This window comes from Gymnodraco acuticeps, unplaced genomic scaffold (genome assembly GCF_902827175.1).
Source record: "Gymnodraco acuticeps unplaced genomic scaffold, fGymAcu1.1, whole genome shotgun sequence".
NCBI lineage: Eukaryota > Metazoa > Chordata > Actinopteri > Perciformes > Bathydraconidae > Gymnodraco > Gymnodraco acuticeps.
In genome coordinates, this window is record NW_022990347.1 from 191885 (window position 1) to 217196 (window position 25312).

Consider the following 25312-nt stretch of genomic DNA (forward strand, 5'->3'; position numbering starts at 1 on the left):
GAGTTGGAACGAGTCAGAAGAAGGGAGGGCTGAGAGCACCGATGAGGCAAAGGTAGAGGGGGAGAGGGAACGAAGGTTACGGCGGACAGGTGCAGGATGAGAAGAGATTAGTTTGTTATGTTTGGAAAGGGGTAGAGAGAATGAAATGAAGAAGTGATCGGATGTGTGGAGCGGGTTTACAGAGAGGTTAGAAGTAGTGCAGTTCCTTGAGAATATGAGATCAAGGACATTGCCAGCTTTATGAGTTGGTGGGGACGGAGACAGTGAGAAAGCAAAGGCGGTTAACAGAGATGTTAGTTCATCTATCTTCCCTGTCTGGAGGTTGAAGTCTCCGAGAAGTACAGCGGGAGGGCCAGTTTCAGGGATGTGTGAGAGGAGATGATCTAATTCCTCCAAGAAGTCCCCCAAGGCGCCTGGTGGACGGTAGAGAACAACAATGGTTAACTGTATAGGATGGGTTACTGTGACGGCATGGAATTCAAAGGTGGAAGGAGTGAAGTTAGGTAGCTTGAAGAGGGAAAAGCTCCATTTGGGAAAGAGCAGGAGACCAGTGCCACCTCCTCTGCCAGTGGGTCTGGGTGTATGGGTGAAGGAATATGCTGTGGAGAGAGCTGCTGGGGTGGATGTGTTGAATGGAGTAATCCACGTCTCAGTGAGAGCAAGGAAATCCAGAGACTGCAGGGAAGCATAGCCAGAGATGAAGTCAGCCTTAGGAACAGCTGACTGGCAGTTCCACAGGCCGCCTGAAACTAGATCTCAGTGGAGCATGTGGGATAGACGAGAGCAGGCCGGTTATATCGATTAGGAGATACACGGGGCCAGTGATAATTGCGAGAAGACACATAAACAGGAATGGAGAAAATACACATGATTATGGCATGAGGGGCTAAACAACCAAAGAAAATAAAACACCAGCGATACTTAGCTCAATCAAAGTAGGATTTGCCTCCTCTTTGCCTCCCTCGTGACTCCCGCAGGACTCCTTTGTCTTTGTCAGTCTTACTCCCGCAGGACTCCTTTGTCTTTGTCAGTCTTACTCCCGCAGGACTCCTATGTCTTTGTCAGTCTTCGTCTGTCTGACGCTGAAGCTGACGCTCCAGGAAAGTGCTACCTAAAATGGATTGCTGAGTTCTCACAGATGTGGGGCCACGCCCCTTTAATTAGTTAACTCTCTGTGGCCCTCAAAAGGAAATCAAGACTGGCTCCCTCCTGAGTTGTTATTGTATTTTAAGTGGCCCAATGGTTTTACAATTACATTAAACCCTAAGTTATAAAGTTATGAGTTTAACCCTTAATACAGTTACACCTACTCAATAAAGCTCTTAGTATTCTACAAATGTTTAAATCACAGTTAACCCTAGCAGTCAGTTAGTTCAGTTTTAAGGTTTCAGTCAAATTACTTGTCCCAAGTTTCTGCCCGACAGATACTGTAGCGGTTTTGAGATTTAAAATCACAATTTCAGTCAGATCAACTACAGAGCATTAATACAGAGTACACACACTGAAACAGAGAAGTCTAAAGACAGAATGTTACTCACACAATTCTAGAAGTCACCAGTTGTTATCCTGTCAAAATCGAGTTGCACACTATGTCTGTGTTATGTGTAAACTTGTGTAACGTTGCTGCCTTCTTGGCCAGGTCAGCATTGTAAATGAGATTTTATCTCAATGCTTTTTATCTGGTTAAATAAAGGTTAAATACATAAAAAAATATTCCTGATCATTTTTGTAGGTTTGCATTATGTTCCCCTTTATTAAAGTCTGTCTTAAATTCTGATTTGCTTATGGAATTATGGAAGTATTATTATGTGCAGCCGAAGAATCCAGGCCGTGTTAGGAGCAAATAAAAAATAATCTAACAAGCATTATGTTTAGAGTTTATCTAATTTGTCGGATGAAAAAATTGCTACCACCAAAGTGTGGGTTTTTATCCGAATGGTCTCATTTTCAAAATGTAAATGTCATTCTATGGTAAATGGACCCCTCGACCCCCCATTACCAGCCCTCAAACAGTTTTTTAACATTCACGAGTCAGCAGTAACACACATTCATAGAGGCCTGTGGTGGTGGACCACTCACCCAGAGGCATGCCGATGCCGTATCCCTTGGTGTCCAGCAGGCCTCCGATCTGGGTCAGGTTGCAGTTCAGGCTGCGGTAGTACTCGTTCATGGTGCTCTCCATCAGGAAGGCGTACTTGGAGTTGATGACGCGGGCGATGCCCTCCTCGGTGCTTTTCACGAACACGCTGGGCTGCTTGGAGTACATGTAGTTCCACATGCGCTGGTACGTCTGGTACCGAGAGTTCTGCAGGAACACAGCAGGGGTTTTATACCTCACAGTTTACACAATGACTTCAAGTGTTTGAGTCCAGTGTTAGTGGACCAAGATTCATTATATTTTGGTCTTCGTCCAAATGTTTTCTCTTCATTTTTTCAGCTTTTTTTAATACAGTCTTAATCCTTTTTCTAATATAAGTTTTTAATTATCCGATTATACTGAACTTTGCAGAAGAAAACAAATCATTTTGTAATTTTAGTCAAACTATTTCACATAGGATTAGAATAACGTTTCTATTTTGTTTTAGACTTTAAAAATGTTATAACAGACACAATTCAAATGAGATGAGGAAATCTTGCACATTACAATTGTTCTACCTCAAATTACATTAATTTATGTCAGGAGTTTATTAGGAAAAACATCCTCATTGGTAATAATATTTTTTGTATCATATATTGATGAGCAGCTCATTTAAAAATATACAACATCAACATACACAGCCACTAAGGGGACATGGGCAAACAGTAGAACACATTTTTCTGGCGCGTATGAGAAAGTGAGCGGTGCACACAGGGGACCACCAGTTAATGCAGAACATTATGTTTATGTGTGGAAATTACAAGCCATGAATAAATTGAGTTATATTTCAAACTAGAACTTCAATTTAAGAACATTTTGGCCAGAGGTGCAGAGCTATTACGTGCCGGTGTGCGACGAGAAGGTTTTTTTTAGGGGCTCTGTATAATGAATAGAACACACAAAACCTGTAATGTTAGCCAAACAATAACAAGTGAACATTCTTTTTTTAAGTAATTACAATAAATAACAGAAAAAACAAGAATACAAAGTTGAATGGCTGACTGTATTAAAGCTGACCATCTTTGTCTTGAAACGTGTCTGATTTCAACTCTGTTGATCGCTGTGATTGATGTTATAACCAACTGCATTGTGTTGGGGGGTGGGCTTCAACCAGAACACTTTTATCTTTTTTTTTGCCATTAAAAGCTGAACTCTCAGTAATGAAATCCTTTTTAATGACTTTCTGTCATATTGTTGGACAGTATACCAAGAATATAACATGCTGGGTCCAACGTGAAGGCCCAACACCTCTACAGTCCCTCCCATACTTGCCAACCCTCCCGATTTTCACGGGAGACTCCCGATTTCATTGCCCTCTCCCGGTTTCCTCCCAGGGTTATATTTCTCCCGCATTTCTCCCGATTTCTGACTTTGTGAGTCACGACCTGTTTCCACTCGGACTTCAATACATCTACACCATTGTTTGGTTTCCATGGTAGCGCGTCTCTGAGAGTCTGAGAGGGTGTTCAGCATGGTGAGGAAGATAGTCACAGAAAACAGAACAAGAATGGACAACACTACCCTCTGCTCACTCCTTTCCTGTACATTAAACTATACAGACCAGCCCACACATATGCTCCATCAAGGATGGTGCTACAGGCAGCAAGGCAGTGCACTTACAACTACAATAAGCATGTGTAGATGTTCTTTTCATCTTTAAAGGTCAGTAGGATGAGGGCCGCCCCTCCCTACACGCAGATCACGCAGACTGCGTGGGGCCTCACCTTGCTGAGGGGGCCTCACCTTGCTGAGGGGGCCTCATCTTGCGGACGATTATGCGCGAACGCTCCACAGTTTCAGTTTCCCCGCTGCGAGGCTCCGGCGCACCACTACCACCCCACCCCCAATCTCCCTCCCCTGAAACAATAGAAACATTTCTCCCTGTCTCACCATGAAGAAGGTCATGGTGGAGCCTCCGTGGATGGTTCCGTACTGGATGTTGGTCTGATCAGCCAGATCATCAGGAGACTCGATGGGAACCTCCATCCTCTGGACGGTCAGGAACGCTGCCAAGTTGGCCGTGTAGGATGAAATGATGATGAGGGTGAACGCCCACCTGAGAGGACAGACGAAGAGCAGCTTTAACCTTTGACCTGAGACGCTCTCAGACCCTCACTCACGTTTCATTTATCTCTCTTTCTTATTGAAGAGTTGCAGATGGAGAGAGGAGGAGAGGAGTAGAGGATAGGGGAGGAGAGAGGAGGAGAGGAGTAGAGGAGAGGAGAGGAGAGGAGGAGAAGCTGAGCAATAATCCTGAGAGAGACTCTTCCATCTGCTGGAGTTACATTTGAAGACGAGCTGCTGCGAAGAGCACTCTTCAAAAATGTAATAACATGTTTTGCAAGGAATCAAAATAAAAGGAAAATTAGGAATAAAATAAACCACAAATAAAATCAAATAAGTAAAGGACCTAGTACCTTCTAAAGCTTCACATATGGGATTTATGAAGTTTGTTTTCTGGCTAATGTTAGGAGCCCTAACATCTGGGTCTGCCTACACCACACTGCTCCACTGCTGTGGCAGTGGTGTAATGTAACTAAGTATATTTACTCAAGTACTGTACTTAAGTAAAAACTATTGGTATTTGTATTTTAAAGGGGTATTTTTATAGTATGCTACTTTATACATTCATTCCACTACATTTTGTTTACATATTTAGTTCAACCCACTCTCTTCAGTCTGTGTACAAATGACAAGACTTTACACATTGGAAATGCGTGCAATAGATACGCAGAAGTCCGATTTTGCTTGCATAATGATACGCTAATCATTCCCATTGAGTTCTGAGGCCGAGTTTTGTGTGCATATGATACGCCACGTTTTGTCTGGTCGGGTCTTGGAAGACCGGAAGCTGTGGGGTTCATAAAAAACATGTTCTTACTCAATATCAAGCCACGATTATTGTTTTTATTTTCAATCGTATAATGTCGATTTTTTTTGCCGTCTGTGAGGAAAATAAATTGGGCTCAGAGCCTCAGAATACTGAAATCTGTATTTTTTAAAAATCTTTTTTTCCTTCTAATTTGTTATTATTTACTAAATAACACACTGTTATTTACTCACCAATAACACACAATTATCCTTGTTTTTATTTATTCGTTTGATTCTATAATCTCGGGCTTTTTTGGCGTCCGTCAGGAACTGAATTTCAAAATGAAGTCACCGGAAACAGACGTAGACCTATAAGGGACATTTCGAGCATCATTGCGATACACAGCCACTGAACCGATTACCCAAGATCCTCAGCTAGAAGCTCGGTGATTGGATGTTTTAGCCGCAATGCACGTTGGGATATGGTGTTAATGCGATATGAAATCCGAAAAACATTTAAAAAAAGAAAATAATACTTTATTCTGAGTGTTCTTGCTTTTCTCTTTGAAAGTCATCACATAACGGCATTGTAATACACGGTTCGGCTGCATTACATATTACACATCTGCTGTAGTTCTCTATTTATAGAGGCCTGATGAGAAGACTTCTGGACAAACTGGAGGAACTGCCGCCAAAACTGAATACGTGACGTGGATCATAAATATATCAGCAATTAAACAACATCTTCCATTTCTCTTCACACAATACGTCTCCTTGCAGTATCAATAGTAATTCGGCTGACTTTTATATTTGATCCAATTGGTAGATAGGCTGTATTTACACCATAACTGTGCACAGCTGATAGAAAAGGACTTGTAGTTTTTAAAGATATTACTGATTTTCTTTGAATATAAGAATGTAAATACTGAGTTGAGAGAATAGTCAGGGGTTTTGGGTGATGGGAGACACAGCTATGGAATCACAATTTCAATAGCTTACCATTAAATGACGGATATGCCTTTCTGTCTGTGATGTTTTACATATCAGATATTAATGTGTAGAAGTAAAACATGAGAAATAGTATAGCAATATCCTGTAAAATTATGTAAAAACATGAATAAAACTACACATCTTCAGATGTTATACATACATAAGTGTCCTACACTAATAATACAAAGTTATTATGGCTGTGTGTACCTTGTGTGCACCGCCTAGTGGTTAAGGCACGTTATTGAATTATTTTTGTTGAATAATGTTATTTGATGAAAAACATATTAAGAGTACATACTTTCATAGGGGGAAAGTAGAAGGTCAATGATAGAAATATAGAAGAAGAATATACTATAAGTGATCTCTACAATAAAACAGTTTAGTGCAGGATGTACAAAGATATTAATATGAGGATGTGCAAAACAGACAAACTAATTAACCTTTATTAACACATTAAAGAATACTTTAGGTTAAGGTCTTCTTTCAAATAAGAAAAAAGCTTTGGGGGTATCTATCTACAGATACATATTAAGCCTGACAAAGTACTTAATGTCTAATATATTGCTTTCCTGCAATGTTAACTATGTTGAAGCACTTCTTTTAACTGATATTATACACATTAATTATACTCTTATATATGTAGATAGAATAAGAAATGTGCAGAATTTGACAGTTTAATGCTGGAGGTATACACACATATTGATAGATGTCTTGTAATGTGCTGTTGAGGAACCTGCGACCCAAGTTTTTCATTCATTGCATAACTACACCGTATGTATATGATATGTCAATAAACCTTTGAAAATCTTGAAATCTTGAAAGGGATGTGCAAAATAGCCATAATATACAGTCTTTAATGAACTATTAGTAGAGAATAACGAGTAATGAATATACTTTATAGAGATCTGCAGATAAATGTTTAGTCTTCTCAAGCACCAACTATCAAATATCTCTCCTGATTGTTGGCACTTGACAATCACCTTCCCTGAATTTTTCTCAGGTGTAACTAAAGTCTGATTTAAGGGTTGTTTATATTTCACATCATTAATCAGAATCTGCAAAGTAACTAAAATAAATGCAGTGGAGTAAAAATACCAGGTTAACCTCTGAATTGTAGTGGAGTAGAATTACAAAGTAACAATGAGCTGTCATGTGGGTATATATTAATGCTGCCCATTATGGATACAAGCGATTTTCACCCATTTAGTAATTACATGTTTTAAATTTGTACACACCAATTTGTTTCCTATCGCCTAAACCTCCAGGGGTCAAGGCCGCCTTAATGCACGGGCTGACCTGGGCCCAGGGGCCTACGGAGATCGGGGGCCTATCATGAGCCAATACAAAAAGAAATACAAAAAAAATGCACAATTTCTTTTTTTTATTTCGGGTGTTTTAAAAAAAATGTTAAATAAACAAAGTCTTGGCTTTCAGAATATGAAACTTTTATTTCCAAAATCACATGATAAATACATTTTTGAAGCTTGTAAAGGGAAGAAGACAGCTCTCCCTCACCACTCTGCTCTTCCGCAGCGCCGCCCCCCCTCCCTCCGGCTGACATTATGAATGTAAGGCGTATAGTAATCATAGATAACACGGCAGTGTCCGTTACAGTTTGTTTTCATCTGATTTCAAATAAACAAAGTCTTGGCTTTCAGAATATTAAACTTGTTTCGGCAAATTCAGATGATAAATACAACTCTGAAGCTTGTAACGGCATAATTACAAGCGGAGAACGGAGTAACTTAACGTCACAGCAGTTATAACAACAGCCGGTGTTTCTCGTGAGGGTTTTCCCCAGGAAACAAACATAATACACACAAACTCAAAAATACACAAACGCACACACGTATACACGCACACACACACACACACACACACACACACACTTGCGAGCTTCCCCCAGACCAGTAATCCAAACGGAAATATCTTCCCTCCGTAGTATTTTGATCATTTGCTCCGCTAATCAATCAGATCGATGGATTCCAGAGATTTTTCTCAAAGATGATGACTCCGAAACAGTCAGTGGGCACCACTTAACAGCCAATCAGAATGAGAATATGTTGCACATGTGACGTATTCAAATTGCGAGTGATTGAGTGACAGATGAAGGTTGTTTAGGAGAAAATGTCGGAGAAGAAAAAGTTTGAGAGTGGCGCTCGGAAAAGGAAATTGTTGAGGGAAAAGGAGTTTCGAGACAAGCAGCTATTACAACAAATGCCGAAGCTTACAGGTTATTTTAAACCTGTAGGCCAGGATGAGGAGGAAGGACAGATGAGTTCTGTACCAAGCGGCAGCGGTGCGACACACAATAGCCAGCATGTGTAGTTCTGGGGGGGCGTTCGAGTCCAGTTTTGAATAGTCTGCCGTGGTTTCGTTCCATTTCAAAGAGCTGTTTGACGCTCGGTGTAACCTTGGCGCACTGCCACTCCAACATCCAATCCCAGAGCTTGAAGATTAATCACGGGGTTTGTCAAGCAACGGGACTGTAGTCCCAAACGATAGCTGAGGATTATGGGTAGTGTAGTGTCTTCGGCCATCCTAAACTCTGAAATGTTTTTCGGATATCATATCGCATTAACACCATATCCCAACGTGCATTGCGACTAAAACATCCAATCACCGAGCTTCAAGCTGAGCAGGGACGTGCACAGGTACGGGCTCATGTTGCCCGGGCATCAGCCCATTTTCCCTCTTTGGCTGACCTGCCCCTCTAGAGAGCGAACGTCTTTTTTTCTGTTGTGGTTGAATCAACATAATAAGCCCACAATTAGTATTGTAGCGTCTCGCTGCAATAAAACACACCTTGTCAGCGCTCAGCGCTGTCATCGGCCACCAGTCACGTTACTTTGTTTACAATCTGACAGCTGGAAGCAAAGGAAAGCCCTCCGGCGGCCGGCCTCATATGGCTATGGTGATCATACCAAATGCCTGCCTGGCTTTGGTGGCCAATCCCCGGCTCAATCTGTCCCCGGAAAACGTTTAAATATGCTTTATAAACACATAGCAAGGTGAAATAAAATTGTAACAAAGTTGATGTTTCAATGGCGTGGTGCTTGTTCGCAGAAATACAGTTATTGTAACCTTAGCATTAGCATTTAGCATTAGTAGCCTCATTCTTTTTCTACTACTTCTTCTTATATGTAATTTCCCGCAACATTTTTGAATGAATATCTCGTTTCAGTGTGAACTCATTCCACAGTATGACCACAAAAGTGTTTTAAACCAGGTACATTTTTATTATTTATGTTCTATATCGCTATGTGTGTGATTACATGTTTTACATATTGTATTGGTGCCGGTGCGTTAAAGACTCACGGACGTGCACAGACATTTGGAGGGGCTATATTATTATCAGTATGTCTGCACAGCAGTTACAATGGTCAAACTACATTGAAACAGAATTGTCCCCATTTGTTTAATAGTTATAACATTACATATTTTAATGAGATAAAAAACAAAAAATTTCCCTTTTTTGTTTTCATTTTAAAAATCAAGTCACTGAATGCAAGTAGTCGCCTTAGCTTATTTTGTTATGAGATGAAGATGTGAATTACTGTTCAAATTAGTTAATGTAATAATCGTTTGGTTATTTTATGCGTAGCCTAATGTTACATTTCTGTGCTTAAGAATGCCTTCAAGAGGAGACTGAAGCAGAGAGAGAGAGATCTGAAGGAGGCAGCTAAAAGGACTGCAACTTTGCAGAGCTGGATAAAAGGTGCCAGCAGGGCAGCTGCAGGTGAAGCCCTGTGATTATGTCAAGCAACTACATAAGTTGGAGTACACTAATAACTCATTAAAAACAAATATTTTAATCAGTGATAAATGCAAAGCCTCTATCTGTGCTGAGTGAAGTAAATATTTCTCTGTTGGGGGCTAACCCCAAGCCTCCAGTTCAGAGCACATTTGAGAGCTTGGTGATCTAGTAAAATACTACTAATAGCTGTAGTATAATATGGATAAGATGGCCAGATAACTGGTTCACAAAGGCTTTACAACAGGTTGTAAATATTCTATACATGTAGGCAACATATTTATTTTCACATGAATTACTAGATATAACCTTCTCCAATCTAAAATATAACTGACTGCACTAGTATTCAGTTGTCTTTGTTTGTATAGAAGTAAAGAATTAAGTGTATATGTTACTTAATTCTGATACTAATAATTCTGTTTAAGAATACGAATATATGTAAAATGTTTCTTTTGGAGACAGCTCCATCTTTGAACTCCTTTATAGTGTGAAAAGGAGATCACAACAGTAATAATGCTTTCATTATTTGAACACTTAGCAACAATGCCTTATAAAGAGCTCTAAAACATTCTCTTAATTGTATTTGATAGATGGTGAGCCTGAGACTAAACACAATGATGCCCAGAGCAGTTCAGACTCAGAGAATGAAGAAAGGATAGAGACAGAATCTGAAAATGAGGAGAAAGAGACAGGAATTGAGAATGAAGAGATAGGAAGTGAGGACAAGGAGACATGAATTGAGAATGAAGAGATAGGAAGTGATGACAAGGAGACATGAATTGAGAATGAAGAGACTGAGGACAAAGAGATGGAAGGGGAGGATATGGAGATTGAGAGGGAAGAGATGGAGAATGAGGCAGTAACATCAGAGTCCACAAGAGTGAAAGCACCTTCAGAATTAGTTTTTTTGCTACAGCTCCCAAACCCCACCGATCCAGCCCATGTTCAGAATAACAATATCAAGTACAATGAGGCCTTCTTCAAATTTTCCAACACAATTGGACCCTGTCGTCTTCTGGTCCAGTTCCCAAAAAATCAAGATGGGAGGTCTTTTCAGGGTCACAGGTATGATGAAAAGCCCTGATTGGAGTATTCTCCACAGAATGATGCTATGTACTGCTTCAGCCGTCACATTTTAATGAATGACGATAAGTACAAGAGTAGGTCTACATGTAAGTCTGGAGGTGTAAACAGGTGGTGGCAGGCACAAGTAAGAACAAAGGAGCACTGCTGCAGTGAATCGCACATGATTGGCATGACTAGTTGGAATACATATGTGACCTGCTCTATCGAAATCAGTCGCATTGACCCGAAGACACATTTTGAGTTGTCTACACCGCTGGAAAGAGGAGATTCATAGCTTTCTAATGATATCAGGATTGTTGTTGTACTCCAAATATTAAGCAAAAATATGTCACATTATATAATGACTGTCACCGAGTCATCATTTTGAGAAAAAGGCCTTCAAAGTTTCCTCTTCTCTGGAATCCATCGATCTGATTGATTACTAACGGAGCAAATTATCAAAATACTACGGAGGGAAGATATTTTCGTTTGGATTACTGGTCTGGGGGAAGCTCGCGAGTATGTGTGTTTGTGTGTGTATACGTGTGTGTGTGTGTGTATTTTCGCGTTTGTGTGTATTGTGTTTGTTTCCCGGGGAAAACACTCACGAGAAACACCGGCTGTTGTTATGCCTGCTGTGACGTTAAGTTACTCCGTTCTCCGCTTGTAATTATGCCGTTACAAGCTTCAAAGTTATATTTATCATCTCAATTTGCCGAAACAAGTTTAATATTCTGAAAGACTTTGTTTAATTGAAATCAGATCAAAACGAACTGTAACGGACCCTGCCGTGTTATCTATGATTACTATGCCTTACATTCATAATGTCAGCCGGAGGGAGGGGGGGCGGCGCTGTGGAATAGCAGATTGCCGTTCTTCTTCCCTTTACAAGCTTAAAGAATGTATTTATTGTGTGAGTTTGGAAATAAAAGTTTCATATTCTGAAAGCCAAGACTTTGTTTGTTTAAAATCAAACAAAACACCCGAACCCCGAAAAAATAGCTTTTTACGCAAATCCACGTTTATTTTGAAATGAGCCATTGCGACTTCCGACTGATTTCGATAGAGCGGGTCACATATAAGATAAATCCATTGAACATGGCTTTTGCAGTAGCAGATTCGCAGATGCAAGCAGCAAAAGAAAGGAAGAGGCAGAAAAACAGAGATCACATTATATCTTGCAAGACAAGGCTTGGCCTTCAGGGGTAGAGATGAAAGAAGGGGGGGGGGGTGCCTTTTTCCAGTTTAGAGCAATAGCCCCTCCAAATGTATGTGCACGTCCCTGAAGCTGAGGATCTTGGGTAATCTGTTCAGTGGGTTTGTGGTGTGTATCGCTCTAAATGTCCCTTATAGGCCTACGTCTGTTTCCGGTTACTTTATTTACGGCTATAAAGCATGCTAAAAAGCCCAAGATTATAGAATCAAACGAATAAATAAAAACAAGGATAATTGTGTGTTATTGGTGAGTAAATAACAGTGTGTTATTTATAAAAGAATAACAAATTAGAAGGAAAAAAAGATTTTTAAAAAATACAGATTTCCTCACAGACGGCAAAAAAAGTCCGACATTATACGATTTAAAATAAAAACAATAATCGTGGCTTGGTATTGAGTAAGAACATTTTTTTATGAACCACACAGCTTCCGGTCTACCAAGACCCGACCGGACAAAAATAAGTGGTGCAGGCACGAAACGTGGCGTATCATATGCATGCAAAACTCGGCCTCAGATCTCAATGGGAATGGTTAGCGTATCATATGCACGCAAAATCGGACTTCTGCGTATCTATTGCACGCATTTCCAATGTGTAAAGTCGTGTCATTTGTACACAGACTGAAGAGAGTGGGTTGATTTAATTAGTTGTTACTTAGGTTACAGATTTAGGTTCTTATGTAAAGATAAATACCATGTAACCATATTATCAGAGGTTAATCTTGTTGTAGATAAAGTAATTCAAATACTGTAAACCATACTTTTTGAAGTATTGAACACATTAATGCATCAATAATTATAATACAATAATTTAAAATACATGGATTTTCAATGTGCCATTCTTTATAACGAGTACTTTTACTTTGACATGGATATAAGGGTCTCCCTCGCCCTCCCTTCGGCCAATCAGACCACATCTCACTGCTGCTGCTGCTGCCTGCTTACAAGCAGAAACTGAAACGGGCAGACCGGTGAGACGGACTATACAGCGCTGGAGTGAGGAGTCAGACTCAGCTCTGTAGCACTGCTTTGAATCTACGTAGTGGAGTGTGTTTGAGGACAATAACATCAACACACACAGACACGGTCATCTGCTACATTGGGAAATGCATCGATGACGTGGTACCGAAGGTTTCTGTATGAACATTCCCAAATCAAAAGCCCTGGATAAACGGCGAGGTGCGTACCAAGCTGAAAGTGCGCACTATCGCGCACAGAGGTGGAGATTCAGAGGAGTACAAGAAATTGAGGTATGAACTCCGGAGAGCTATTAGCAGTGCAAAGAGACAAAACAGAGACAAAGTGGAGTCTAACTTCAAAAGGCTGTAACACCCGGAATATGTGGGCAGGACTAAAAACAATGACATATTTCAAAGGGGCAGCGGGGGGTGCTGCGGGACTGTCTGCGTGCGCATCTCTCCCAGATGAGCTGAACAATTGTTTTGCTCGATTTGAGAGCAGCCAGGCTGTGGAGGCAGAGAAGGATCAGGAGCCCTGCCCTTTTGCTTTAAACAGGGCAGATGTGTGCAAATCCTTTAAAGGGTTAACCCACACAAGGCTCCTGGACCTGATGGCATCCCTGGCCGTGGTCCACAGACGACGCCATAGCCCTCACCATCCACACTGCCCTCTCACACCTGGACCAGCGGAACACATATGTGAGAATGCTGTTCACTGATTACAGTTCAGCCTTCAATACCATTGTGCCCTCCAAGCTGGTCATCAAGCTCAGAGACCTCGGGCTCAACAGCGCCCTCTGTGACTGGATCCTGAACTTCCTGACGGGCAGACCCCAGGCAGTGCGGGTGGGAAACATCACATCCTCCACCCTGATCCTCAACACCGGAGCCCCTCAAGGCTGCGTGCTCAGCCCTCTCCTCTACTCCCTGTTCACACACAACTGCGTGGCCGCACACAACTCCAACACCATCGTGAAGTTTGCTGACGACATGACCGTCATCGGCCTGATCTCCGTGTCCACATCACTGAGGACCTGACATGGACTCTTCACTGAGGACCTGACATGGACTCATCACTGAGGACCTGACATGGACTCATCACTGAGGACCTGACATGGACTCATCACTGAGGACCTGACATGGACTCATCACTGAGGACCTGACATGGACTCATCACACAAACACCATCACCAAAAAAGCTTGACAGCGGCTCTTCTTCCTCCAAAGGCTGAGGAGGTTCAACATGGACTCCAGGATACTCTGCAACTTCTACAGGTGCACCATAGAGAGCATCCTGACCTTCTACAGGTGCACCATAGAGAGGATCCTGACCTTCTACAGGTGCACCATAGAGAGGATCCTGACCTACAGGTGAACCATAGAGAGGATCCTGACCTACAGGTGCACCATAGAGAGGATCCTGACCTTCTACAGGTGCACCATAGAGAGGATCCTGACCTACAGGTGCACCATAGAGAGGATCCTGACCTTCTACAGGTGCACCATAGAGAGGATCCTGACCTTCTACAGGTGCTCCATAGAGAGGGTCCTGACCTTCTGCAGGTGCACCATAGAGAGGATCCTGACCTTCTACAGGTGCACCATAGAGAGGATCCTGACCTTCTACAGGTGCACCATAGAGAGGATCCTGATCTTCTACAGGTGCACCATAGAGAGGGTCCTGACCTTCTACAGGTGCACCATAGAGAGTATCCTGACTGGCGGCATCACGGCCTGGTACAGCAGCTGCACCGCCCTCAATCGTAAGTCTTTACAGAGGGTGGTGAAAACTGCACAGAACATCACCAGGACGGAGCTGCCATCCATGGAGGACCTTTACTCCCAGCGGCTCAGGAAGAAAGCCCTCAGGTTTATCAAAGACCCCCATCACCCCAGCAACAAACTGTTCTTTCTGCTGCCCTCTGGCAGGCGTTACCGCAGCATCTGGACTAAAACCACCAGACTCAGGGACAGTTTCATCCCACAGGCCATAACAATGTTACAACATACATAACATTCATCTGTTTGCAACTCACATTTATCGGTGTTCCAATTGCTGGATATAGACTATTCTGCACAGTTTCTATCATATTATGTTTCTATTATATTCTATTTTTTTTTCTTGTACTATTTTGTCTGTTTGTTGTGTTGCACTGTTGGAGGAGCCAGTGACCTAAGACTTGTCATAGCTACACCGTAGCTATGCACACATGACAATAAAAGCCTTGAAACTTGAAACTAAAGTATATTTTGATGATAATACTTTTGTACCATTACCTAAGGACAGTGTGAAAGCAGGACTGTTTCTTGTTACTTAGTATTTGTACACTGTAGTCTTGCTACTTTTACTAAAGTAAATCCTTTCAGTGCTTCTTGCACCTCTGGTTGGTGGCCGTCGCTCAGGAAGTACAATTAGAAAGCTCTTTGTAAATGGGTTCATTTGTCATTTGTTGGAGAGGCCCCCTGGTGGCAGAAAATGAAATACTGCATGTTTAATTGTAAACTGTGAACACAGAGAAACTTCCTTTTTAGTGCGAATGCATTCCACTATAGTTATTCGAATCTTTATTTAGTGCGAATGCTATTTAGAGCATTCCACTATAGTTCTTCGAATCTTTATTCTTCCCCTTAAACTTATTATTTCAGCCAATACTTTGGCTCTCTCTCCATAACTTCAGCTTATTTTCAGCTACAGAAACCATTCAAATATTAAACTATTCAGTCTTTTCAGCAATTGATGAGAAACTTTCAACTTTTTCAAAATATTTCATACCTTTTGATATATTCAGCTTTTTAAACTATTTTTTTATCATTGAAGTCAATGGGAGATGCCTTCAAATCCTGTTTTCCTACACCTTGCGCCAAATGCTACTCCTTCCACATACTTTCAGCTAGACACTTCATTCCAACTTTCAAATAATCACAAGACCTTCAGCTATTCAATTCTTATTCAGATTTTTGATATCTTTTAAACTTTTTGAGATATTGAATTTAGTTTGGAGCTTGGTCGAGAGGCCTTTTTCAGATTTTAACATTAGAGTGGATGGAGCAGCTCGTTAACTCTAGAGTGCTTTGATCTCAAAACAGAGTGCAGCAGTGCCTGAAATTCTCCCCCAAAAATATTTTAAACCTGCCATAATTCCCAAACCCTACACTCCTCAGACATATTTTTTCATGAAAAACGTAGGAAAACCTCTCCAAGGTTGGAAAAATAAATAAAAATAAGAAAGAATATTAAACAAAACGCCACTTGAGGGCATGAAGAGAGAAAAAGTCCAGCTAGCTCCCAATTGATTCCCATGTTAAATTGTTCCGGATCTTTCTTCAGAGCAGAGAGAAGTACACTTTAGGCAAACTGCTCCCATCTCCACATTTTACACACAAAACCCCAAAAAACAACATATTTCAGTTCATTGGGGTTCCCTGATGCTCACGGTCTGCTCATTTTTTTATAAGAGCCATAGTTTTTGAACAGGTGGCAAAATTGTCAGATATAATCCCCAATGCATTCTTATGGGACTCAGTGCTGCAGTTGGCTGTCAAGGTGTTGCTGGGCAGATTGGAGCCACACACACGTGAGTCACATCATCCAATCAGAGCAGACACCATGGAAACCTTTGATCTCTGGGTTTACACACACAGATGTTTGTAAACATTCAATCACTACTACTTACATTTAATATCTTTATTTAACTCCTTCAGCCTAATTTCAGCTGCAGGAACCATTGAAATATCAAACTATTCAGCCTTTTCAACACATGATGGGAAACTTTCAACTTTTTCAAAATATGTTATACTTTTTAAAATATTCAGCTTTTTATTTATTTATTTATATCTCACACACACTCTTGTGTGTGAGATATTCAGCTTTTTAAAGTCTTTTTTCAACGTGGAAGTTATTGCAATGCATTTGAGCTGTAACAATTCTCTCTCACACACACACACACTCTATTTATATCTCTCACACACACACACACACACACACACACACACACACACACACACACACACACACACACACACACTCTCTCTCTCTCTCACACACACACACACATACACACACACACTCTCTCTCTCACACACAGTGACACACACACTCACTCTCTCTCACACACACAGACACACACACACACTCTCTCTCTCTCACACACAGACACACACACACTCTCTCTCTCTCACACACACACACACACACACACTCTCTCTCTCACACACAGACACACACACACACACACACACACTCTCTCTCTCACACACAGACACACACACTCTCTCTCACACACACACACAGACACACACACACTCTCTCTCACACACAGACACACCACACACACACACACACACACTCTCTCTCTCACACACAGACACACACACGCTCTCTCTCACACACAGACACACACACACACACACACTCTCTCTCACACACAGACACACACACTCTCTCTCTCTTTCACAAATACACACACACACTCTCTCTCTCACACACACACACACAGACACACACACGCTCTCTCTCTCACACACAGACACACACACACTCTCTCTCTCACACACAGACACACACACTCTCTCTCTCTCACAAAGACACACACACTCTCTCTCTCACACAGACACACACCAATGATGATGAATGATCAAGAGAACAGAGACAGAGCGATCAAGAGAAGAGAGAGAGGGCGATCAAGAGAAGAGAGAGAGAAGAGAGAGAGGGCGATCAAGAGAAGAGAGAGAGGATGAGCAAGAGAAGAGAGAGAGAAGAGAAAGAGGGCGATCAAGAGAAGAGAGAGAGTAATGTAACCTCCTAATGTAATGTATAAATCCTATGAAAATGTTCAAAAAGTGCTCAAACTTCACATGTGTGCTAACAGTCCAGCCATGAAGACATCTACAGGAAAGTTTTGAGATTTCTTCAAATGCCGTTGCCATGGCAACACAATGCTCACCATGAAACACGGTTTTCTCATAACTTCAGTGAAAATACTCGAAATGGCCCAAAATTTCACAGGTTTGGTAACGATGCAGCCATCAACGCATCTAAGCGTATTATGGGGTGTCATCAAATGTCGTTGGCATGGCGACAGATAATTCACCATCAAGTTAGTTCAAAAGTTTGCAGTTCAAATATTCTGCTGCTTTCCCAAGCCTTTTTACTTTCTTTTCTCATCTTAATACAAATTCATTCACTACTACTTACATCTGATATCTAACTCCTTCAGCCTATTTTCAGCTGCAGAACCCATTCAACTATTACATGATTCAGCTATGTCAGGACATCAAGGCTATACATGTTGTTTTTTATACCTTTTTTTAAAACTTTTCTTTAAATATTAAGCTTTTCTGCATTTGTTTAGCTAAAAGCAGCTACCATTTAGCTAATAACACATTCAGCTTTTTCTGCATTTTCAGCTAAATTCAGCCATAAATGTTCACAGTTTACAGCATTCGCACGCATTTTCTGCAGGAAATGCATTTTCTAGTTTGTTTACATTTTTTGTCACGGAGAGATGATGAGATGAATGCGGGGGTACAATGGGGGGGTAAGATGGGGGGGTACGGTGGGGGGTACGATGTGGGGGTACGATGTGGGGGTACGATGTGGGGGTACGATGGTGGGGTACGCACCACACCCCGCTGACGCAGCGGGTGGAGAGGGCTCGGGGCATGATTTCTGACCCTTGCTGCATGAAGCCCCCCACCGGGAACCACAGACTGTTCCCCAGCGTGTACTGGTTCTCCAGAACGTTCTTCCTCTCCCGCAGGCAGGGGTGGGGGTTGTACCACTCATAGGGGCTGAGCCTGAGGGGGGGCACAATGAGTCAGAATAGAGACAGATTAGACTTTACATCCACCATTTGACTTCTTCTACTATTAATTGTAAGTCGCTTTGGATAAAAGCGTCAGCTAAATGCAATGTAATTCATTAATTTAAAGCAGCGGTTTTCAAAGTGTGAGGCGCACCTCCCTGGGTGGGCACTAGAGAGCTTCAGGGGAGGCGCAGCGTGAGAAAAAAATGACGAGAAATCGTTGACGGCCGGCTGGGTTCGCTGACGGCCGGCACCGGCCTTTATTTTTTATGTTGTTAAACGGCATCATTTAAATTGCGCTGACAGGGAACAGAGGTCCGTTCAGCGGGCCATTTCCACGCAGCGAGGCTCCCCCCCCCCCCACTTTGATCAAAAGCAAGTGCCGGTCAAGGCTGCAGCCAGAGGATGATCTGCGTTTATTCCTGTCTACATTGCATCCCTGCATCATCCGCCTGTGCGCATCAAAGACGGAGACTCATTGTTCCCTCTAAAGTAGGGGTGAGTGTAATAAGGAGGCAAAGTTGTTGTTCAGTGTGTTGCCGGGAGCATATAAGGATTTATCCACCATGTTGAAAATGTTAAAAATGTTTTAAAAAATGTTTAAAACATAAAGATAAAAAGGTTTGAAAAAGTTATTGTTTAATGTTTTAAGGAGGTGACGCTACTCAGCCAATGAAATCGGTGCAGTCAGTGAGTCAGCACGATGGATTCAAACACAGAGACGAGACAAGAAGAGAGAAACAGCAGTGAGTCATTTCAAATGGCGTGCTCAAAAAAGAGAAAGGTAGACAGCGAAAACAGAGCATTTAAAGACATTTTATTTTACTGGACCTCTTTGAAATGCAATTGAATACCCCTGCATTATAGCAACAACAACAATAATAATAGCAATAGGGGGGGCGCGGCTGTTCTTATGAGGGGAGGCTCACCTTCCCACACTTTGAAAAGCCCTGATTTAAAGCACTCCGTTCTAAACATATGAGCCTAAAATCTCTTACAGTCCCGATCAAAGTGAAAAGATTATAGGGTTGTATAGCGCTTGCTTTCAGGTTCAAAATTATATGAACGGAAGCTTTAATTATTGTTTTTTTATTAATAATAATTTCTCTGTCACTGCGTCTAGTTTTGACTTATTTTTGTATGCAGAATGTTTAGATTTTAGAAAATAGAAATTCAGCAACATGTTTACATTTTGACAGACACATTAAAGGTCCCATCATATGCTTTTCTGGTTATTACCCGTCCCCTTGTTGTTATGTAGCTTTTTCTGCATGTAAACGGTCTGCAGAGTCACAAACCCTCTAGCGCAGGGGTCACCAACCTTTTTTAGGGTGAGGGTTACTTTAAAAAAATAAAACAAGTCGGGGGCTACTTTTACTCCTCTTTTGTTGTTTTTTGCAGTGTATATATTTAGCACATTTTAACATTATTATATGCTGACCTTTAACCTTTGTGTGCTGTTTGGGTCTGTGGGACCCGTTTGCAGTGTTTACTAAAATAACATGTTGCAATTTAATTATTTTAACCTGCTTTATTTGGGGGGAGACCTCACCTCCTCTAGTGGGGTCCTCACATCCTCTAGGGGGGGACCTCACCTCCTCTAGGGGGGTCCTCACCTCCTCTAGGGGGGTCCTCACCTCCTCTAGTGGGGACCTCACCTCCTCTAGGGGGGTCCTCACCTCCTCTAGGGGGGTCCTCACCTCCGCTAGGGGGGTCCTCACCTCCTCTAGTGGGGTCCTCACCTCCTCTAGGGGGGTCCTCACCTCCTCTAGTGGGGTGAGGATGTATTTTTAAAATGTTGAAATGAAATGCATCAATCTGGTGCACTTTGAGCACAACATGAATGTATGGATACAGCTCTCAACACTCAGATGAAAGGGAGCTGTATACTTTTCAATAATCCAAACATCTTTAGAATATGATCACAACCAATAACAAATCATTTCAACTTGTTTATTCTTATCTTATGTTACCTGGTTAGCATTCTTTATTTTTATTTATGCATATTTTACTAATCACTCCCCTTTCAAACTGTTTTTTTTACTGTACTATAGTACACATTGGAATGATTTCTTACTTTATCTATATTAAATAGATAAAGGTGTGCTCTCCCTAGCTCTTGCGCTCTCTCTCTCTCTCTCTCGTTCTCTCCCTCCCTCCCTCCCTCCCTAGCTCTCGCGCTCTCTCTCTCTCTCCCTCTGTCTCGCTCGTTCACAGAGGCTGTGTGCTCCTCCGTGGCGATGACGGCTTGCGTTAAAAAAATAAATAAACGTATTTGTAAAGTGGGAGGACACAAACGGGGTATCGAAAAGTGCGGGGGACATGTCCCCCCTGTCCCCAGTGGAAATTACGCCATGCATGTGTGTGCGTCAAGTGCAATAAACATATATGCAAGTTGCAACACACACAGAGTAAAGCTCTGCCCCTCATGTGTTGTATAGGCTGCACGACAAGGCTGTTCAATGGGGCTGATGTGTTGATTCTGCCAGAAGGGAAATCAGCGGGGAGGTGCCACATTACTTTTCTTCCTGACTGCAACGCTGGTTCCGCAAATCAAGCAAGAACGTGATTGGTCGATATTCATTGTGGGGGTGGGGGAGGAGGGGTGTTAGATAGATATAGAGTTGTAGTAAGTAGATAGAGTTCGCTATGATTTAGGTTTTGTTTATGCATAGGGTAGATTCTTTTAATTACATTTCCTTTTTTGTTTTGTGTATTTTTTACATTTTGGCGAGTTATTTTTAGAACATGCCCCGCGGGCGACTCACGTTGCCCCTGCGGGCGACTAAGCGACTCTAGCGAGTAAAACTCTCACACAGAAAATACCTGTCTATGCTGCCCCAGAACGTCTCGTTGGAGACTTGAAATGTTTTTGCTCTATGAAACCTGATGTACTTATTAGGGCTGTCAGTCGATTAAAATAGTTAATCGCGATTAATCGCAAATTAATCGCACATTTTTTATCTGTTCTAAATGTACCTTAGAGGAATATTTTTCAAGTTTTTAATACTCTTATCAACATATGAGTGGACAAATATGCTTTATGCTAATGTTTATTATCATTTGAACAATGACAAATATTCTCATGAATATTAAACACAACAACCTCTGAACATTACAAATATTCGCCTCAATTCAACCTGGAACCTCTCTCATACAATAATACAATACAACTGGTGTGTGTGTGTGTGTGTGTGTGTGTGTGTGTGTGTGTGTGTGTGTGTGTGTGTGATGGATCGTTGGAGCTATGTGCAACTCAAGGCATATGCTCGAACGGGAGCTGCCTGGACGCTGCAATCATGTTGCGCACTATCCGTGCTGAGTGTGCTGACTTTTCGTGCAATGTCCCACTGTCTGGCTTCCTGCATAAAGTCAAGTGCTTGGCGCAGTTGTGGCGAAATGTCGCTCCTCTGTTTTCATTTAAACAGCCTCCTATATCCGTTAGCGCAGCTAGCTAGCACCAGATGCTAACAACAACAATGCACGTAAGGTCTCTCTCTCGCTCGCTCGGGCCACACACACACACCCTCCCGGTCCTCCCAATAGCCAGTCGGTGCCTGCTGGTGAGCGTGGAAGTGTGGTCTGCCACAAGCGGGCGGCAGGAGCGGGGCTGTCAGCATCAGCTTGTAGATGGTATTTTAAACCTCGATGCGCTCTGAAACTACGGGCGGCCGAGGAAAAAAAGACACATGCGTTAATCGCGTTAAAATAATTAGTGGCGTTAATTTAACAAAAAAAAACTTATATGATTCTGTTTTCTTCAAGTTTGTATTTTGTTGGTCGAACGCACTTATTGTAAGTCGCTTTGGATAAAAGCGTCAGCTAAATGCAATGTAATGTAATGTCATTTTTTTCTTCCGGGGCCTATTGACGTCACTACGTCCAAATGGATCAATTGGTCCAAATGCACCAATCCGTGGAGCTCCGCACACACACTCACTCACTCAGGCTGAGCTCCGCGGTGCTCCGCTGGCATGGCACGCAGACCCCACGCAGCAACCAGGAAACAACACTAGTAATTCAGCTCATGCATTCTCATTCATTTGTCATTACTGGTGTCCTTTTCTGGTTGCTAACAAACGCCATTGTAAAACATAAACACTGATGTTCAGCTGTAACGGTGGTTGACTAATCAGAACAGAGTCGGCGAGCTGACCAATCAGAGCACAGGGCTCCTGCCCCCCCCCATCCGAATGAGCCCACTGTCCCAACAAGCCGTGTAGGACAGAGAGTGAATACACATACTATACAGAGATGCTGTTTGAGAAACCAATGTGATTTTGGAACATTGAACAATGTAAATCTATTCTAGTAGACCTCAACAATGGAATTATGATCAGTAGAAATGGCCATGTCATGGGAGCTTTAAGACAGACACACACACACCTGGCAGCAAGAAAGAGGACGCAGCTGACGGCGAGGTAGGCCAGCAGCATGAAGAGCCACACGGCCGGAGAGAAGGGGTCCAGGAAGGAGAAGTACCCCGGCTTCCGGCCCTGAAACACACAATCACTCTGTTAATAATGTGTTAATAAGAACTTATTAAACATTTTTCCAATTTTCCAATATGAAAAGAAAGATGTTTGGCACATTTTGCATCACTCTGATCCTGTGACTCTGTAAATGTGTTCTGGGCTCCTCACACGGTTTACAGCCTCACACATGGAGCCACCTGGACTTTAAATCATGAATGTTTATGAGAGGAAGTTCTGTGAGCTGTGAAGAGGACCATCTGCTGGGCACAGAGCTGTCACTGTCTGCTTACTATCACAACCTTCCCTTCCATATCACAGCCATGTGTGTTTGGAAACACATCATTTTTCACATTTTGTCAGGACCTAAATCGAAAATTTAAATAAATACATTTTAAAAATAAAAACAGTTACAAGCCTTTCAGTGTTAATGACTGTGGGTCGATGCCCCCTAATCAGATGCCATGGGCGTCGCCTGGGGTAGGCATCCGGGGCTTTAGACCCGGATATTTTTTCTTGAAAATGTTGGAAATGTTGACTTACTGTCAGTGTTCGACATGAAGCTAGAAGCTGCCTTACAGTACACAGTTGTTCCGGAGTCCTGTCAGTTAAAGTGTTCATAGTTAGCTTAGCATCAGCATCAACCTAGCACTGAAATATATGGATGTTATGTGACAGTATTTCTGAGAAAAAGTCAGCTGAAATGGTGGCATCTCTTTTAAAAACCGCCTTTGCTTTCTCACTTCTCCATCCCCACCAACTCATAAAGCTGGCAATGTTGTGCTTAGCCGCTCGGTGCGGTGCATTTGGGTCTGGTGCCGCCCCTGGACAGGAGGAGGCAGTCTGCTGGGGGGAAAGTCCTTGTATTTATTCACCATCCACCTCCTCCAATGCCAAACTAACTTCCCTCAGTTGTTACTACAAAGCCACTAGAGGGGCGGCATTGTCGTGTTATCATATCGCTGATCAACTAGGGAGAAACATCATGTCCTTTAAAACTCCTGTTCACAATACACAATATGATTCACCTATATTTGATTGATTTAGATGACTTATACCTTAAAGGTATGGTAGGTAATTCACTTCAGAACACTTTTTGTTATATTCCCATGGAATGCTCTTAACATCCCGATAGCAATGAATACATGAAATGCTTTGGGCAATAAATACATAAAAAAATGTCATCTGTGGAAGCCGTGGCGGCTAAAGTAACTGGATGGCTTACCTGCCTGTCAGCCTTCCATCTGGGCACAAACTTATCTCGTGCCCTCATTGGTCATGTGCGCGTTCGTGTGTGTTGGAGGAGGGGCTCTGTAAGGAAGTCTGAAGGAAGAGGCAGATTTTCTTTGGCTGCGTACTTTCAAATTCTAGCGCACTCGAGCTGGTTTCTCCATTCTTACCTACCTACCTTTAACTTATGAGGCAGTAGCCTATACCTTACCTCTAGTGAGGGGCCCAGCCCCTTTGAATGCTTTTCTGTATGTGGCCCTCACTGAAAAAAGATTGGACACACCTGTCTTACAGTTAGATACAACAACTAATAATCAGATTTCTGTCACAATTATGTTTAAATTAAGTGACATAAACATTGATATATTACAGGTAGACGTCTTGCCTGAATCTTCCTTTTGATTTTCATTTACATGCAAGCTTATTTTTTAAACGATTAATGTATCTCTTCTTTCTCCTGTATCTGTATTTCATTTAACACCAGGGGGCAGGATCACTGATACAAAAAACTGAACTGATTTGTGCGCATAACTCAACAGCTTTAGGAATTCAAAAGATGACCATATTTAAGTGTTTGTAAACTGTTTATATGGAGTGCCTAATAATGTGCATGAAGCTCTTTATACCTTCAGACTTATTTTCATTTTTTATGTAGTTATTATTTCAATGAAAAGTGCTTTGGTGTGATACATTCAAGAGCTTGTACATCCAGATGCACGCTGTAGATAAAGTGTTACGTTTTATTCATTACAACACTTAGCATTCTCTTATGTTGTTAATATTAAATGACGTCTGTGCTGCTGCAAGGTAATCACACTTTAAATGTTATATGTGTTATGACATATTGATAAGTGTTTTTCCAACATTTATCATTTAA

The 25312-nt window shown here is 41.9% G+C and overlaps 1 protein-coding gene across 1 annotated transcript in view; it reads right to left on the reverse strand.

The window, feature by feature from the left end:
• LOC117551200 (glutamate receptor ionotropic, kainate 5-like) overlaps window positions 1-23229 on the reverse strand; it is a gene marked incomplete at its 5' end in the record, with an annotated part of 57458 nt that extends 34229 nt beyond the window's left edge. The window contains 4 exon segments of the mRNA XM_034223953.1: window positions 2080-2305; window positions 4028-4193; window positions 18552-18725; window positions 23120-23229. Of these exon segments, the coding sequence (XP_034079844.1) occupies window positions 2080-2305; window positions 4028-4193; window positions 18552-18725; window positions 23120-23229 (676 nt within the window).
• Window positions 23230-25312: the final 2083 nt, after the last annotated feature.